Source organism: Hypomesus nipponensis, chromosome 27 (assembly GCF_054491055.1).
Source record: "Hypomesus nipponensis isolate SF chromosome 27, ASM5449105v1, whole genome shotgun sequence".
NCBI lineage: Eukaryota > Metazoa > Chordata > Actinopteri > Osmeriformes > Osmeridae > Hypomesus > Hypomesus nipponensis.
The window spans coordinates 849515-867986 of NC_140387.1; the positions used below are offsets into that span (position 1 = coordinate 849515).

The following is an 18472-nucleotide window of genomic DNA, read 5'->3' on the forward strand; positions in this document are numbered from 1 at the left end:
CTCCCAGTGGACTGGACAGGGATACCTACCTTCCCTTCTGCCCCCCCCCCCAGCCTCCTGCCCTTATGGCCTGCCTCAGGATGCCATGCCTGGCTTTACGACCCCCCCCCCCACACACAGACACACACAACCCCCCTCCCCCCACCAGACACAGAATGGTCTCTCCCACCGTGAGGGCAGGCCTGTTGGAGAGCTTGTGTAGAGCTGGGCCGAGTCATTACGAGATCGTTCAAAGGGGGGCCTCTCTCCTCCGCCGTAGGAGGTCTCATTACTGGGGCCGGCGCTGAGGCTGGGAGCGGGCCCTGGGAACGCCCCCCTCACACCCCTAACTCCCCCCTCACACCCCTGACTCCCCCCTCACACCCCTAACTCCCCCCTCACACCCCTAACTCCCTCCTCACTCCCCTAACTCCCTCTTCACTCCGCTAGTTCCCCCAGCCGGGGATGAGATGCCCTCCTTCGTTTTATGGGCCGGCGGTCGTATACAACAGTAATGAGGAAGGAGTGGAGGCAGGATCGATTCATTTGTGTCAGTGGTTGAAACTCAAAGTGAGAAATGCGTGAATCTAAAGAGACTGAAGGGCAACATGTCTCCTTGTCTTGTCGTCTCTGTATATCACTTGTGTGGTGAGACAGGATGCAGACCTGGTGGTCTGTCTCTCTCTCTCTCTTTCACTGTCTCACTCTTTTTTTCTCTCTCCCCCCCTCCCTCTCTCTCTCTTCCAGTCTCTCTCTTTATCTGGTTCTATCTCTCTCTGAGTTGTGGCCCAGTTGAGGGGAGGCCTGAATGCCTGGGTCCTCACACACACACATGCACTGCTTATACACATGTGCACACACACACACACACACACACATGAGAGAGAGACAGGCCGCCCTGGCAGCCCCTCAGAAGCCCCGGGGGCCTGATCGTCTGTGTCAGCCAACCAGATGGGGAAGAGGGTCTGCCAACGGAAACTTAACCGCTTGTCTTCCAGAATCTTCTGCTCCTCCTCCCTCTGTTCGCCCCTCTTCCCCCTCCTCCTCCTGTCTACCCCTCTTTCCTCTCTTTCCTCCCCCTCCCCCTAGCAAGCGTTCAGCAGGGGAAATGATATAGGCTAAAGGGTACACTAACTTCTCCTGAGCCGTGAAACAGGAGCTCCCCTTTCGCTGGTTTGGGCTCTCCTGTCACTCACTTGGTTCTTCCTTCCAGTTAAATACTCCGGAATGTTCACTTGGACGTTCTAGAGTTGTGTTTGTGGACGTTTCGTGAGTCTGCATGTGGATATTGTGAGCCATCCCTGTACGGGCTAGCATGGATAGAGAAGGTGTTTGTCTGGACTGGGTCAACATTGGACTCCAGTTCACTTTGCACCAAGTGGAACCTTTAAATTGCCGTATTTTCCGAGGTTGATCGGGGGCGAAGCCTCTAGTATTTCAAAGTAATTTTGTCTGAGGGATTTGTAATTGACTCAATTCTGGGTTTCTTGGACGAGGTGCTCACATGGTAAAGAGGCAAACAGCAAGTGGAGGCAGCTGATGATGGTATTCCATGTAAAGTTAACAGGTTAGCCCTGCCATCGGGCTGTTACTGCTAGCACGTCCCTCCTTACCTCTGGGTGTTACTGCTAGCACGTCCCTCCTTACCTCTGGGTGTTACTGCTAGCACGTCCCTCCTTACCTCTGGGTGTTACTGCTAGCACGTCCCTCTCCTCACCTCTGGATGTTACTGCTAGCACGTCCCTCCTCACCTCTGGATGTTACTGTCAGCACGTCCCTCCTTACCTCTGGATGTTACTGCTAGCACGTCCCTCCTTACCTCTGGATGTTACTGCTAGCACGTCCCTCCTCACCTCTGGATGTTCCTGCTAGCACGTCCCTCCTTACCTCTGGATGTTACTGCTAGCACGTCCCTCCTTACCTCTGGATGTTACTGCTAGCACGTCCCTCCTTACCTCTGGATGTTACTGCTAGCACGTCCCTCCTCACCTCTGGATGTTACTGCTAGCACGTCCCTCCTCACCTCTGGATGTTACTGCTAGCACGTCCCTCCTTACCTCTGGATGTTACTGCTAGCACGTCCCTCCTCACCTCTGGATGTTACTGCTAGCACGTCCCTCCTTACCTCTGGATGTTACTGCTAGCACGTCCCTCCTCACCTCTGGATGTTCCTGCTAGCACGTCCCTCCTTACCTCTGGATGTTACTGCTAGCACGTCCCTCCTTACCTCTGGATGTTACTGCTAGCACGTCCCTCCTCACCTCTGGATGTTCCTGCTAGCACGTCCCTCCTTACCTCTGGATGTTACTGCTAGCACGTCCCTCCTCACCTCTGGATGTTCCTGCTAGCACGTCCCTCCTTACCTCTGGATGTTACTGCTAGCACGTCCCTCCTCACCTCTGGATGTTCCTGCTAGCACGTCCCTCCTTACCTCTGGATGTTACTGCTAGCACGTCCCTCCTCACCTCTGGATGTTCCTGCTAGCACGTCCCTCCTTACCTCTGGATGTTACTGCTAGCACGTCCCCCTGCAGACACTGGATGTTTCGCAGCCTCCAACAGTTCTATATTCACACTCACGTGTGTTCCCCAGCGTTCTGGGAGAGAAGAGGCCCACACATGTCCTGCCAGGCCGAAGAACTGGGAACAGACTAGTCTGATGAAGCCCTGTCATATTTTTATGACTGTAAAAGAAAAAGAAAAAAAGTTATTTAAAAAACGCTCACTTTTGACTTTTTGTTGACCTACTATGTGCCAGTTGACTTTGGGACAATGTTTTAACAGCAGGCGTTTTTATTTTTTTTACAAGTGATGTTTTGGTTTACAGATGAGAGATGTGCAGTTCAACCATTTGACAAGATTCATCGGAGCCTGCATCGACCCCCCAAACATCTGCATTGTGACGGAGTACTGCCCCAGAGGAAGCCTGCAGGTTAGAAACACCATGTCCTGGAACACAGATTATTTTAACAAAACAGGAATTCAGATCTATAGCAGACCTTTCTACATTGGGTTTATTTACACGTACACTTTGCTGTTTGTAACAAGTTCAGGTACGTTGGAATTCTTGGTCGGCTGTTTCCTAGCAATCCATCCTAGTCCTATAAAAAAAAAATCCTAATCTTCTGAAAGTTCTTATCGGTAACATATATAGTAAATAAAAATGAAATGAACAAACACTCTAAACTGTTATGTTCTAGCATAGATGTTCTAGTCACAGGGCAGGAATTCAGACCAGAGCAGACCTAGCAGACCATGGACTGATCAAACGACATTTCTTGTCTGGAGAATCATGATGGACAAGGTTAGGGTTAAGGTATTTTACTGCAGGTCAACAGATCCCAGGTTCCACCCCCCCCCCCCCCCCCCCGCTCTTCATACGCCAGGAAAGAATGATAAATAAAAATGACCGTTGACAAGGAAACGCTGAGCTATTTTTACGTTTATCAGACAGGCACTAGTGAAGTAGTGTTATCCGAGATAACAAGTTTATTTGGAGTAATGTGACGGGGTGTACCAGAACTCTGGGTTGAACCTTCCAGGAAACGGTTTGCCTCGGGCCTTATATGTCACTTCCTGTGATGCGTATCAGTCTGTGGGTTCAGGTTACGCATCCACATGCATCCTGCTGACATGAAGGAGCATGAATGACACATGAGCTAACCCTGGCATCACTGAGCTTGTGTGTATTGACAATACTCTCTCTCTTTCTCCCTCTCTCTCTCCCTCCCTCTCTCTCCTTCTCTCTCTCTCTCTCTCTCTCTCTCTCTCTCTCTCTCTCTCTCTCTCTCTCTCTCTCTCTCTCTCTCTCTCTCTCTATGTCTTTCCTTGTCTATCTCTCTCTAAACCCTAAATCTCTTTCCCTCTCTTTCAATCTTGTTCTATCTCTGAGTTGTGGCTTATTTGAGGGGAGCCATGCAGGCCTGGATACCTCAGTCCTCACATACACACACACACATACACACACACACACACACACACACACACACACACACACATACACACACACACACACACACACACACACACACACATGAGGAGTGGAGAAAGTTGTGTTTGCTGATGTCGGTTCTGCTCTGTGGACTCGAGCTGTTGTTGTTTTCCTTCCAGGACATTCTGGAGAACGAGAGCATCAACTTGGACTGGATGTTCCGCTACTCACTCATCAACGACATTGTGAAGGTGGGCGGGGCCATTGCGTTCATGGGTGGGGCCATGGTGGAGGTGGGCGGAGCCTCTAGCAACAGGCCTCCCAACAGCACCTGGGAAAACCACATGGGATCTCAGTGTCCAGGATTGACCTTGAAGTCTGGCGCCTTCTGGAACCTTCTGGATGTCTGGAACTACGGTTGTGGTTGTTTTGGGTTCACAAGTTATTAGAGAGAGAGTGGGGGTGGGGTGGTTTGGGGTTGAGTGGGGTTGGGTGTGGTGGGGTGGAGCGTGGGTGGTGGGGTGGGGTGTGGTGGGTGAATTCTCCTGGCTGAATCTAGTTGGTACTGGCATCCACACACAGTCTGACTTACAGCTTGAGAGGACCATAATCACCGTCCCACCGCAAAATGCTTTCCACTTCATCAAAACCAATCATCCATGTATTTACAATACTTATTTTTAGTCTTGCCCAACAATAGGCGCTTTCTTTCCCAGATCGGTATCTTCAGTAGATAGAATTGTGTGTTGAGGTGAACTGGAGGGTTCGGAGAGTACTGAAGCTAAACTGCTGCTGAGATAAGCAAGTATTTGAAGCAAACTGCTATGGTGACGTTTGAGCAAGCCAAGAGGTCTGTTTGTAGAACGAGAGATTTTTACTCACAGTTCAAGTGAGTTGTCTAAATATTTAGCTTGTACTGGACACAAGTCTAGTAGGAACCAGATATAGGCATCAGAAATCCATAAATTTGTTCCACAGGAAGTCCACCTTCAACGGCTAATGGAAACACGTTGGTTACATTTTCAATCCATCAAACTGTAGACATTATTTCCTACGTGACCAGATTTGTATGTTTTAGATGTTATAGAAATGTATCATGTAAAAGTATGACAGACTTACACTTGTGGAGAAATCGGAATAGATTAGTATGTTTTTGTTTGTTATAAACTTGGGTGATAGGATGAGATCTGTCGGTCGGAGGCAGATGCACAACATTGAAAAAGAGTCGACTTTTATTAAATTTACATTTATTCATTTAGCAGACGCTTTTATCCAAAGCGACTTCCAAGAGAGACCTTTACAAAAGTGCATAGGTCAAAGATCATTAACAACAAGCCAAAACATGAAGCATACAATGTGAAAAGCAAATAAGTGCCAATGGGAAGGAACAATTTATTAGACAAGCTGTTCGGATCATGTGACCTTTCCACGACAGAGTGGTCAGATGAACGAGGCACATGGTTCACAACCGTCCTTATATACAATGGATAGACAAGTTAAAATATTGTGTACACAGAACATTTCCTTACATGGCCAAGCATGGTCAGCAAATAGGTACAGTAGACAAGGCTAACAGGTGATAATATCATCACTCATGGAAGTTCTGTTTATACATTTCCCTCTTGCTGTATGCAGAGCGTTCATTCCATGTCTATATGCGGACTGTAAGAGACTCGCTTCATGACCTCTTGACCTCAGACAAGTCTCTCGTGTACAAAAACTCTGCGTATCACTTGGATAAATTGTGTCTTCCTCTGGTACTGTTCCCTCCCCAGGGAATGAACTACCTCCACAACAGTTACATCGGTTCCCATGGAAACCTGAAATCATCCAACTGCGTGGTGGACAGTCGCTTTGTGCTGAAGATCACCGACTACGGCCTGGCCACCTTCCGCTCTTCCTGCGAGAACGACGACTCACACGCACTCTACGCAAGTAGGTCTGCCTGGTCTAGCTGGGTCTATCTGGGTCTAGCTGTGTCTAGCTGTGTCTAGCTGGGTCTAGCTGTGTCTAGCTGGGTCTAGCTGGGTCTAGCTGTGTCTAGCTGGGTCTAGCTATGTCTAGCTGGGTCTAGCTGGGTCTAGCTAGACCCAGCTAGACCCAGCTGGGTCTAGCTGGGTCTAGCTGGGTCTAGCTGGGTCCAGCTGTGTCTAGCTGGGTCCAGCTGTGTCTAGCTGTGTCTAGCTGGGTCTAGCTGTGTCTAGCTGGGTCTAGCTGTGTCTAGCTGGGTCTAGCTGTGTCTAGCTGTGTCTAGCTGTGTCTAGCTGGGTCTAGCTGTGTCTAGCTGGGTCTAGCTGGGTCTAGCTGTGTCTAGCTGTGTCTAGCTGTGTCTAGCTGGGTCTAGCTGGGTCTAGCTGGGTCCAGCTGGGTCCAGCTGGGTCTGGTTAACACCCACAGCATCTCTCTGTTCAAGTTTATTTGTGTGTGTCTCCAGAGAAGCTGATCTGAGTGTGTCTCTCCAGAGAAGCTGTGGACGGCTCCTGAGCTGCTGATATACGACCGCCACCCCCCCCAGGGCACGCAGAAGGGGGACGTGTACAGCTTTGGGATCATCCTGCAGGAGATCGCTCTCAGGAACGGCCCTTTCTACATGGACGGACTGGACCTGAGCCCCAAAGGTAACGATCAGGAGGCACCAGAACTAAATAAGAATAACAAAAAATACATTCATTTATGTGATACTTGGCAACTGATTTTTGATAACCTGACCCATACCCAATGCCAATATGTATAGCTCAGTGAGAGCGTTTCAAGAGATCGCAGGTTCAAACCCCCACTACAACCCTGTCCAGTATGGCAAAACAACAAATATGCCCTAGTTCCTTTGGTAGACGGTTTTATCCAGAGTGGTATTTAGGCTGTGTGGGATTACCCCCTGAGGACCCTGCTGAAGTTGAGGAACGTTCTGTCAGAGTTACTCCCTCTCTGACTGTCTTTGCTGTCCAGCCAATCACAGCGCCTCCAGTCGATACAGCGTGACTCATAGACCGAGTTTGAGTGCGTTTGGGAGCAGTCAGAAGTAGTGGGCGGAGGGTGGTAGGAGATTGCAGGTTTGAATCCCCCCTCTTGACTTCCATCCTGCTGGGCTGGGTTCTTACTAACCCTGACTGGCTGATCTGCTCCTGATCACAGAGCAGCGCAGGTCTTTGCTTGTTCTTGAAAATGTGAGAAACAGATGTGGTGGATCTGTCCAGGTTCCCTTATAAATCTGTTTACAATTATTTCGTAATCTTTTTTCCAAGTATCCTGGGCTGTATGTTGAGGTCTGTGTTGATGCTGTATGAATGTGACAGACACATACAGATATGCAAGTACACCCCCCCCCCCACACAAGTACACCCCCCCCCCTTACCCCCCTACACACACACACAACCACACCCCATACACACACACACTACCTCCTCGCACACACACACCACCCCTGCCCCACCACACAAACACACCCTAAACTAAACCCCTCCTGTGTTGTTGTGTGTTGCAGAGATCGTCCAGAAGGTGCGTAACGGCCAGCGGCCCTACTTCCGTCCGACCACAGATAACAGCTGCCACTGCGCTGAGCTGAGTGGTCTGATGGAGACCTGCTGGGCGGAGGACCCGGTCGAGAGACCTGACTTCACACACATCAAGATCTATATCACCAAGCTCAACAAGTGAGACCTTACACACACACACACACACACACACACACACACACATGCATGGCTGCATGAGCGTTGGGACCTGCCACAGTCGTTGGCGTGCCTGAGTGGGTTAGAAAGATGCTGATTAACAGCCTCTCAGCCCTCAGATGCACTTACGGACGGTGTGACAGGAACGTGCGTCTCCAGCCCCCTCCTCCACCTCCCCCCTCCACCTCCTCCCCCTCCTCCACCTCCTCCTCCTCCCCCTCCCCCTCCCCCTCCCCCTCCTCCTCCTCCTCCTCCTCCTCCCCCTCCCCCTCCCCCTCCCCCTCCCCCTCCCCCTCCCCCTCCCCCTCCCCCTCCTCCTCCCCCTCCCCCTCCCCCTCCCCCTCCCCCTCCTCCCCTCCTCCTCCCCCTCCCCCTCCCCCTCCTCCCCTCCTCCTCCTCCTCCCCCTCCTCCTCCCCTCCTTCCCTCCTCCCCCTCCCCCTCCCCCTCCCCCTCCCCCTCCCCCTCCCCCTCCCCCTCCCCCTCCCCCTCCCCCTCCCCCTCCTCCCCTCCTCCTCCTCCTCCCCCTCCCCCTCCCCCTCCTCCCCTCCTCCTCCTCCTCCCCCTCCTCCTCCCCTCCTTCCCTCCTCCTCCCCTCCTCCTCCCCCTCCTCCCCTCCTCCTCCCCTCCTCCTCCTCCTCCCCCTCCCCCTCCCCCTCCCCCTCCCCCTCCCCCTCCCCCTCCCCCTCCCCCTCCTCCCCTCCTCCTCCTCCTCCCCCTCCCCCTCCCCCTCCTCCCCTCCTCCTCCTCCCCCTCCTCCCCTCCTCCTCCCCTCCTCCTCCCCCTCCTCCTCCACCTCAGGCACCAGCCAGCTAACAGAGACACTGCATGTAATCCATGTCCCCTGTGTTATTTTCATTAAGTTAATGTATGTTGCTGACACCACATGATGGATGCTGTGTTATTCTTGGTCGGGGGTGGAGGGTGTAGGGGGGCAGGGGGGTTGAAGGACAAGGGGGTCAGGTGGGGTCATTAGCGCAGGGGGAGGGAACTCATCTAACGTACAGTGGGTGGGGGGCTACCCTTCATATGAACAGCTTTGACAGGCTGGGATTGCTGTAATTTCCCTGGAATCGATCAGAACTGCCCGGGTAACAACCGCACGATAAGCGTTTCCCTGGTAACAACCGCACGATACGTGTTTCCCTGGTAACAACCGCACAATACGTGTTTCCCTGGTAACAACCGCACAATACGTTTTTCCCTAGTAACAACCGCAAGATACGTGTTTCCCTGGTAACAACCACACAATAAGTTTTTCCCTAGTAACAACCACAAGATACGTTTTCCCTGGTAACAACCGCACGATACGTGTTTCCCTGGTAACAACCGCACGATAAGTTTTTCCCTAGTAACAACCGCAAGATACGTGTTTCCCTGGTAACAACCACACAATAAGTTTTTCCCTAGTAACAACCACAAGATACGTTTTCCCTGGTAACAACCACACTAGACGTTTTCCCTGGTAACAACCACACGATACGTGTGTCCCTGCTATGTCCCAGGGAAGGAAGCACCAGTATCCTGAACAACCTGCTGTCCAGGATGGAGCAGTATGCCAACAACCTGGAGAACCTGGTGGAGGAGCGAACACAGGCCTACCTGGAGGAGAAGAGGAAGGCAGAAAACCTACTTTACCAAATCCTGCCACAGTGAGAAAAAATTAAGAATCTCTATTTTCATTTTTGATTATTATTTACAAGACAGGGAAAACAAACCTGAACTTTTGATTAGCAAACTAAAGTAAGTCGTCAGAAAATTACACCTCAGTGTTGTTCGAAATCCGCCTGAACAGAATCATTTAACTGTTTGATATATTGCACTTTCCGAGAGACCCATATTCCCTCTGTCTGGGAAGGGAAGCGTAGAGCGCCAGGGCTGTGACAGAGGAGGAGGAGGGGAGGCGGAGGAGGAGAGAGGAGAAGGAGAGAGAGGAGGAGGAGAGAGGAGGAGGAGAGAGAGAGGAGGAGGAGAGAGGAGGAGGTGGAGAGAGGAGGAGGAGGGCGAGAGGAGGAGGAAGAGGAGGAGGAGAAAGGAGGAAGGAGAGAGGAGGAAGGAGAGAGGAGGAGGAGAGAGGAGGAGGAGAGAGGAGGCGGAGAGAGGAGGACGAGAGGAGGAGGAGAGAGGAGGAGAGAGGAGGAAGGAGAGAGGAGGAGGGAGGAGAGAGGAGGAGGAGGGAGGAGAGAGAAGGAGGAGGGAGGAGGGAGGAGAGAGGAGGAGGGAGGAGAGAGGAGAGAGGAGGAGGGAGAGGAGGAGGAGGAGGGAGAGCAGGGATAGCAGGGAGAGGAGGAGGAGGAGGGAGGAGAGGAGGAGGTAGGAGAGAGGAGGAGGGAGAGGAGGAGGAGGAGGGAGAGGAGGAGGAGGAGGGAGGAGAGAGGAGGAGGGAAGAGATGTGGCTCTAAACAATCTGATAACGCCATAAAGACTTGGTTCTGTGTAAGCTCTGTCATCTCAGTCCATCCAATTTATCAGAGAGCAGTTTCTGGGAGAACACACAGATACCCTCTCTCCTCTCTCTCTCTCTCTCTCTCTCTCTCTCTCTATGTCTCTCTCTCCTCTCTCTCTATGTCTCCCCTCTCTCTCCTCTCTCTGTATGTCTCCCCTCTCTCTCTCCTCTCTCTCTATGTCTCTCTCTCCTCTCTCTCCCCTCTCTCTCCCTGCTTAGTCAGACTTATCGGCGCCTCCGGTTCTATTCATTAATGGAAAAAAAAAGTCAAATAAGGTAAATTTGCGGGGCTACGATAACAAGCCGACACCATTATTCCGTTCCAATTGAAAGCTGCTGTTCTGTAGGTGTTAATTCACCATAAGAATGATGATGAATTTGTCTCACATTTGTTTTCACTAGCTTCCCATCCGGTGGGTTTGGAGGGCCAGCCCTATTCTCTTCTCTCTCTTCTCTTTCTCTGTTTCATTTTTATATCTATTAACTCTCTCTCTTCTTTGTCTCCTCTCTCTACTCTCCTCCCCGCGTATCTGTTTCTCTCTCCTCTCTCTCTCTCTCTCTCTCTCTCTCTCTCTCTCTCTCTCTCTCTCTCTCTCTCTCTCTCTCTCTCTCTCCTCTCTATCCTCTCTCTCTCCTCTCTCCTCTCTCCTCTCTCTCTCCTCTCTCCTCTCTCTCTCCTCTCTCTCTCCTCTCTCTATCCTCTCTCCTCTCTCTCCTCTCTCTCTCCTCTCTCTATCCTCTCTCCTCTCTCTCTATCCTCTCTCTATCCTCTCTCCTCTCTCTCCTCTCTCTCCATGTCTCCTCTCTCCTCTCTCTATGTCTCTCTCTCCTCTCTCTCTCCTCTCTTTTCTCCATGTCTCTCTCTCTCCCCTCTCTCTCCTCAGCTCGGTAGCAGAGCAGCTGAAGCGCGGGGAGACTGTGCAGGCCGAGGCGTTCGACAGCGTCACCATCTACTTCAGCGACATCGTGGGCTTCACGTCCATGTCAGCAGAGAGCACCCCGCTGCAGGTACTGACATGAGGCCGCTCTGCCCCGCCCCCGGCTCTGCCCCGCCCCCGGCTCTGCCCCGCCCCCGGCTCTGCCCCGCCCCCGGCTCTGCCCCGCCCCCGGCTCTGCCACGCGCCTGCAAATCACACACCGTTCCTGGACTCTGACCACTGAAACACTGGTAGAAATCTGCCCTCCTGAATCTTCTGCCCTGCTGTCTGTAGGCACTGTTTGCACATTGCTTTGGATGAAAGCATCTTCACCACACGCCTTAATACTACTCCAGAGAGTCTCCAAACTGCTCCCCTGCTCGCCTGACCTGTCGCTAGTGAAGTGCAAATTATAATCAGAACCTCCTAAGCACAGTCATTTCAAGTAATCAATTCGCCAGCGTGAACGAGTGATGCAGCCCTCCCTCCACCAACTGTCCTCAGATAATTTGATAGCAACAGGCTTTAAAATGGCCGGTCGAACATCTTGTTATTGACAGAAAGAAACGCTGTGCCAGAGAGAGGATTTAGAGGAGAGCCCTGTGTCTTACACAACCCCTCTCACTCAGAGAGAAAGAGAGAGTAAGGGAGAGAGAGAGAGAGATAGACACAGAGAGAGAGAGAGAGAGAGAGAGAGAGAGAGAGAGAGAGAGAGAGAGAGAGAGAGAGAGAGAGAGAGAGAGAGAGAGAGAGACTTACATGTCTCACAGTTCCCAAGCATACCCACACACAAGGACCTGAACTCTAAATAGAACTGTTATCAGAGTAGGAGCTCATGAGTCAGAGAGTTCTGCTGAATGCCAGCTCTTCTCTCTCACATCCAGAGACGAGATCAAGGCTGCTCGACCCCCGTCCCCTCACCAGGGTTCAGTCCTGGGTCCCGAAAGGTCCTTTAATGTCCTGTAAGGTCCCGAAAGGCCCTGAAAGGGTTGAAACCAGTCACCTTTAAAGGAAAGATGTGTCCGTGTAACCTTAGCGACTCAAAACGTTTCCCCATAAAAAGCCCTTAAACTCTAAACGACATGAAACAAGAGTAGTCATGCTTCTCAGTGCTACATCCCAAATGTCCTCTCAGTAATGCTTGATGTCAGAATTTTGGGAGATGGCACGAACAGCGTCCTCAGCACAGCCGGCACTCTGCAGCAGGCAGCCGGCACTCTGCAGCAGGCAGCCGGCACTCTGCAGCAGGCAGCCGGCACTCTGCCGAAATGCGTTCTGTTTTATGTTTTTCGAAGACTATCACAATTTTCCTGACCAACAGACCTCTGGGAATTACAACAGTAACACCAGGTTGAACCACGGCAACACTAAATGCAGCATTCTGACCTCACATAAACTGTTTACATCTTGCAAAACTGTTACTCTGCAAAATGGTAGAGATCTGAAACTTGAAAATATGTAGTCTGTCCGATTGTTTTACTTGTTGGAAATGCTTTCTGTCGATAAACTTTTGGTCTGGGCTGCAGTCCTTCTGGAGGAGCAGAAATATGTAAATCTGAGTCAAACATGCAGAACCTTTCACAGAACCACGATGGAGCCAGAAACCAGAGCCAACCAAGAGGAGAACCTGAGATTAACTCAGATGCTGTGGAATCTAACTCTGACATTTGTTTGACTCTCCCAAAGACATTGCCCATGTATTCACAGATAAAGTCACAGCAGTCCGTGGGCTAACTGGTGGGCTTCAGTGCAGGTCTGCAGCGTATTGAACGGCTGCTCTCCTCTCCTACAGGTCGTGACTCTCCTCAACGACCTGTACACCTGCTTTGACGCCATCATAGACAACTTTGATGTTTACAAGGTAAATCTCACACCTCCGTCCCGCTAACAGCATTCTGTTCATGACGTCACCCATGACAACGGCTTCTCCTGTGTTGACCTATGACCTCTGTCCTGTTACCCTGGCTGTCTGTCTGACCCTTGACCTCTGTCCTGTGTGCGTGTGTGTAGGTGGAGACCATAGGCGACGCCTACATGGTAGTGTCTGGGCTCCCGGTCAGGAATGGGAAGCTGCACGCCAGGGAGATCGCTGGGATGTCCCTGGCCCTGCTGGAGCAGGTCAAAACCTTCACCATCCGCCACAGACCCAACGACCAGCTACGGCTACGGGTCGGCATACACACAGGTATCGTCACATGCCTAGCACACGCCTAGCACACGCCAAGCACACGTCTAGCTCACGCCAAGCACACGCCTAGCACACGCCTAGCACATGCCTAGCACACGCCAAGCACACGTCAAGCACACACCAAGCACATGCCTTGCACACGCCAAACACACGCCTTGCACACGCCAAACACACGCCTACCACACACCTAGCACATGCCTTATAGGAGAACACACAGAGGTACAATCACACGCCTAGCTACTGAGAAAGCGTATGTTTCTACAGGAAGAAACATATGGCCACGGTCTGACGGCCAACTTACTGAAGCAGATGTTGTGCACACCATTTGTCGCCATTTGCCTTTTCTACCCACACCCTAAAACGCCAGTAATAAATCACAGAGGTGTCAAGTTTTCCTTCTCAGACTCACTACTACCTCTCACAGGACAACTGAACTGCTACGAATGCTGACACTCTGCTGTGTCACCAAGCTAATAACTTACGACATAATGATTTATTTGAGGGGAAAAGGGTTGAGCTTGCCAAGATGTTATTTTTGCATATACTGCACATGGATGGACATGGATGACATTGTTAGTGTTCAGGATTATTTTTAGGTGATTATTGTAAACTGCAGTGAATGTGAATGACATTTAATTCCAATATTTTGGTTTTATTTGAGTCAGGAAACCTCCAGAGCACCAAACCTCCAACTGCAACAATGTTGCTATTTCATGACGCTGTAGACAAGTCCAGGCTACTTCAGAGGCCAAGGCACATTCAAAACCAAACAAGATCCTTTTCTCACAGCACAGTGAAACTGTTATCTGTCTGAAGGCAGTATTTACACTCTTATTCAAACACTTTACATCCTCATCCACAACAGATCTTTATGAGGTGTGCGTGGGTAGTTTAACATTGAGAACACGGTCCTTGCCTATAACATCTTTCTTCATCTTCCTACACTATCGTAAACCACTTAACGGAGGCGGTGAGATGATGGTGATGACAACATGTGACGGTGCCAGGGAGTGCATGCTGCATATTTTAACGGTCTTCCCTCCTTCCAGGACCCGTCTGTGCAGGTGTGGTAGGCCTAAAGATGCCCAGGTACTGTTTATTTGGAGATACTGTCAACACAGCATCACGGATGGAGTCGAATGGAGAGGGTTAGTGTTTTACTCTACAAGCTCTCGCGATACGAAATGTCACGTTCTCGAACCTGGTTGGGGATATTTATGTGTGGATCGGTTTGGTTTTCTCTGGGTAGCTCTCCGATGTAGGAACAGATAACAGTCGTTACACACTGTTTTCCTGCTGTCATGTAGACTAAAAGTTGACTTGTGTGTTGTGGCTGGCATCCCATGGCCAATCAGTAATCACAAGTCACAAGAAAGTCTACAACTTTTTTTTATATTTTGTGAAAATCACGAAATACCTCAAATACAATTGCGACATAGGTTTTACAGTTGAAGCTAAGTTTAAAGACAGTTGTCAGAACCTGCAGGTCTAGTATCACTTCTCACTAGGTGTTAAACCCCTATAAACAGGAGGCCCCAGGATATTTGTCCAGCTGTCTCATCACACATTATTGATTAACCGACTCACTTTCCTGTCAGAGCTTCCGTGAATTAATTATTGATGACCCCCATGCCCTGCTCTCTCCTCTGAGGCTATGGTCCATGCACCACCTGAGCTATCAAACGCTGCCTAGGGCCCCTGCACAGCAAACCTGTAAATAACTGTAAGGTACACGTAACCTCCCCTGTGACACGTTAACCTCCCCTGTGACACGTTAACCTCCCCTGTGACACGTTAACCTCCCCTGTGACACGTTAACCTCCCCTGTGACTACAGAGACAGATCGGCGACACAGTAACTACACAGTAATACCCATAGTAATAAAATGATAGTTACACTTAACATGAAGGTTACATGATTTATCATGTAACTGTCTTTGTGTCCCCTCCCTGTCCCCTCTTTGTCCCCTCCCTGTCCCCTCTTTGTCCCCTCTCTGTCCCCTTCCTGTCCCCTCTCTGTCCCCTCCCTGTCCCCTCCCTGTCCCCTCCCTGTCCCCTCTCTGTCCCCTCCCTGTCCCCTCCCTGTCCCCTCCCTGTCCCCTCTTTGTCCCCTGCCTGTCCCCTCTTTGTCCCCTCTCTGTCCCCTTCCTGTCCCCTCTCTGTCCCCTCCCTGTCCCCTCCCTGTCCCCTCCCTGTCCCCTCTCTGTCCCCTCCCTGTCCCCTCCCTGTCCCCTCCCTGTCCCCTCTTTGTCCCCTGCCTGTCCCCTCTTTGTCCCCTCTCTGTCCCCTTCCTGTCCCCTCTCTGTCCCCTCCCTGTCCCCTCCCTGTCCCCTCCCTGTCCCCTCTCTGTCCCCTCCCTGTCCCCTCCCTGTCCCCTCCCTGTCCCCTCTCTGTCCCCTCCCTGTCCCCTCCCTGTCCCCTCTCTGTCCCCTCCCTGTCCCCTCTCTGTACCCTCCCTGTCCCCTCCCTGTCCCCTCCCTGTCTCCTCCCAGCCTTGAAGATCCACCTCTCATCTGCCACTAAGGAAGTGCTGGATGAGTTTGGTTATTTTGACCTCCAGTTACGAGGAGATGTGGAAATGAAGGTGAGTTGTGTTTGTGCAGTGGAGCAATTGGCGTGTATCTCAGATTCAGAGATGGCAGAAGTACAAACATCCTTCACTCAAGTAGAATTACATATACTCCTGTTTAAAAAGACTGGTAAAAGTCAAGAAGTGACATACACTTAAGTAAAAAGTTATCATTACTACCTGTTTTAGTAAAAGGTTGTCATAAAAATAGTGAAGTACTGATACCAGAAAAATATACTAAAGTACAGTAACTAAATATTTGTACTATGTACAACAGAGTAACAACAGTGTAAACATTGTGTAATAAGTGTAACAACGGTTTAATAATGGTGCAATAACAGTGTAATAACAACATAATAACATTGTAATACCAATGTAATAACAATGCAAAAAGTGTAATAACACCATAATAACTGTAATAACAGTGTAATAAAATATTAACAATGTATAAACAGTGTAGTAATAACATAATAACAGTGTAATAACAACTGTTCCCATATTTGCTCAGATGACGATGGCCGTAAAAAAAAAAAAAAAAAACGAAAACATGGCTGTGTGAAAGAAAACGTGTGTTTATGACTGGATGAACTTCCTCTAGGGATGCTTGGACAGCCATGCGTCTGTCAGAGTCGCCCTTTTAAGGAGAAACTGCCTCTCAGTGGAAATCAGCAGATCAGCAGAGCACCTCCTCTGCATTGACTCTATTGATCCGTGTGTTTTTCCAGGGCAAAGGAAAGATGAGAACCTACTGGCTTCAGGGAGAGAAGAGCGATGTGTATGTTATCTGAGCGGCTGGCTGATAACCAGGGGACATACAGGAGCCGACCGCAGAGAGGCTCCATGGCCAACACTGCTTTATTTGTTCTAGAATAAGTCCTTAAGGTGATTTCCTACCTTGAACAACACTATTTACTAAACAGAAGTTTGAGGGGAAGGGGGCGGGTTGGGGACGTTTGAAAAAAGTTGGGAAAAAAAGGGTTAGGATGTTTTTGTATGAAGAACCTTTCTTGTCCTGAGAGTGAGTAATTTTCAATGATAAATTCTTATTTTTTGTTCTTTCTATATTAAGATTTGTATAATGTGTTTGGAAGTCAATGGCGTATTCATATTTCCTTATGGAACTCTGGAAGGATAGGAGCAGAGTGTTCAACTCAACATCAATGCAGAGGTCCTAAAGTGGTGTTTCACAGTACAAGATGATATATGTATATATGTATATCCAAGATATTGTAAGATATTTTCTTCAATAAACTGAGTAAAATTCAATATTTGCTTTTATTCAACCAGGTTTTACACTTCAGCCAACCACAGTATTCAGAGTTTTATAATTAGTTTTATTGAACATTATTAAACACAGTTATACAATCCTTCTTTGTAGCCATAAGCAATTGAATTGCATTCTTTTTCTAACGTCTTATTACCTTTGAAAGGGTGGGTAAATGTCTTCATATATCTTCCATCTGTCTAGTCGATGCCGTCCAAATTAACGGATAAATAGGCCACATCCCCTTGACAAAACCTTGCAAATATTTTCATCCAAATATAGCTGAAAGAGAATTTTTAATTTTACTGTCCTAGAATATCTCATATCTCGGCAGAACTGGATACAAACATTGTTGGAAGGGTTACACTCTCTAAGAGTAAAACTAAATTCGTCATTTCAAAGTCAAGGAAACTCTACCTGCCTATGATAATACACCCAGGTTTTTTTTTCTTCTGTTGAAATTGCCGTGGTACCTTAGAGAGATTAAACTCTATTATTAGAACTGTTCCCTGATACAGTCCTTTAAAGGACAATTCAAACCCACTTTAATATCCCGATAATTAAACTACTGGTTTGACATTTCAGACATGATATTTTGGCTTAGGCCTAGCTACTATCATCCATTTAAAATATTAGGCTACCGAAGATTTGTAATCAACTCGGCTCTATATGAAGCAGCCTGTAGTATCCGCCTTTGATAAAACACACCATCTTATAATGATCATCTTATTATTATAAAAGTCAAGAGCGAACAACTACAGTTTACGAGTAATAAAAGAAAGATGGCAAAATGTGCGTTTCGGGGGACGAAAGTGTAAGTATTGGAGGATGGCGCTGTGCAGAGCCGATGACATTAGCGGCCATTCCGATTCCATTAGCAGCTGTGGAAGAGGCAAAGCGCGCGCGTCTTGGTCTCCGCGGGAGAGAATAGCCCCCTCCTGCATTGCACGCCTCCTAATTACCGCCCACGCCTCCTCGCTGTCACGGCGACACGCTGACTGTTACCGACTCACGGATGGAGGAGTTGAGTTCCTCAACGTCCAGGTTGCCACATGATGGGAAATCACCAGCACAGTGCCACCATTAGGGAGAATCCATGGGAACTAACATACTGTAGTGTACTTGCGGGTTAATTCATTAAGTTCATTATTGTTTTCTACAGAGAAGAAAGCATCTGTAATGTAATCTGACTGAGAAGATAGCAACAGACACGCTGCTAGGTGATTAGACCTGGTAAAAGCTGCAGTGCATCGGTGTGTGGCAGAAATGCATTACAAGCAAAGTTTACATCGAAGATTAGAGGCCCCACGGTGTAAACACACAAACACTTACAGTATTTAATTGGCATTACAAGTCTGGTATTACTTTGATCCAATGTCTAAAATAAATGTTCAAGTAGTCCCTATGCTGGAAGCAATCTTTCTTAATCACATTTCTTTTGGAATATTATATTATTCCAATTATATTATATTGCATTTGTTGCTGCTGCCAAGAAGGTCATGGAATGTTGTTGT

The 18472-nt window shown here is 49.2% G+C and overlaps 1 protein-coding gene across 2 annotated transcripts in view; it reads left to right on the forward strand.

Annotated features, from left to right (window-relative positions):
* Positions 1-16960, forward strand: part of npr2 (natriuretic peptide receptor 2) — a 34364-nt gene extending 17404 nt beyond the window's left edge. The window contains exons 11-23 of one of the 2 annotated variants that reach the window (XR_014750841.1): positions 2806-2910; positions 4089-4160; positions 5685-5844; positions 6372-6527; positions 7391-7559; positions 9081-9227; positions 10906-11029; positions 12731-12799; positions 12949-13123; positions 14176-14274; positions 15618-15709; positions 16420-16576; positions 16830-16960. Coding sequence is in view for 1 of the 2 variants with exons in the window: in XM_084693327.1 (XP_084549453.1) it covers positions 2806-2910; positions 4089-4160; positions 5685-5844; positions 6372-6527; positions 7391-7559; positions 9081-9227; positions 10906-11029; positions 12731-12799; positions 12949-13123; positions 14176-14274; positions 15618-15709; positions 16420-16482 (1431 nt within the window). In the remaining variant the exon portion in view is untranslated. Of the gene's footprint in view, positions 1-2805; positions 2911-4088; positions 4161-5684; positions 5845-6371; positions 6528-7390; positions 7560-9080; positions 9228-10905; positions 11030-12730; positions 12800-12948; positions 13124-14175; positions 14275-15617; positions 15710-16419 lie in introns of both variants that reach the window. The other variant, XM_084693327.1, reaches the window with a different exon arrangement.
* The last annotated feature ends 1512 nt before the right edge of the window (positions 16961-18472 follow it).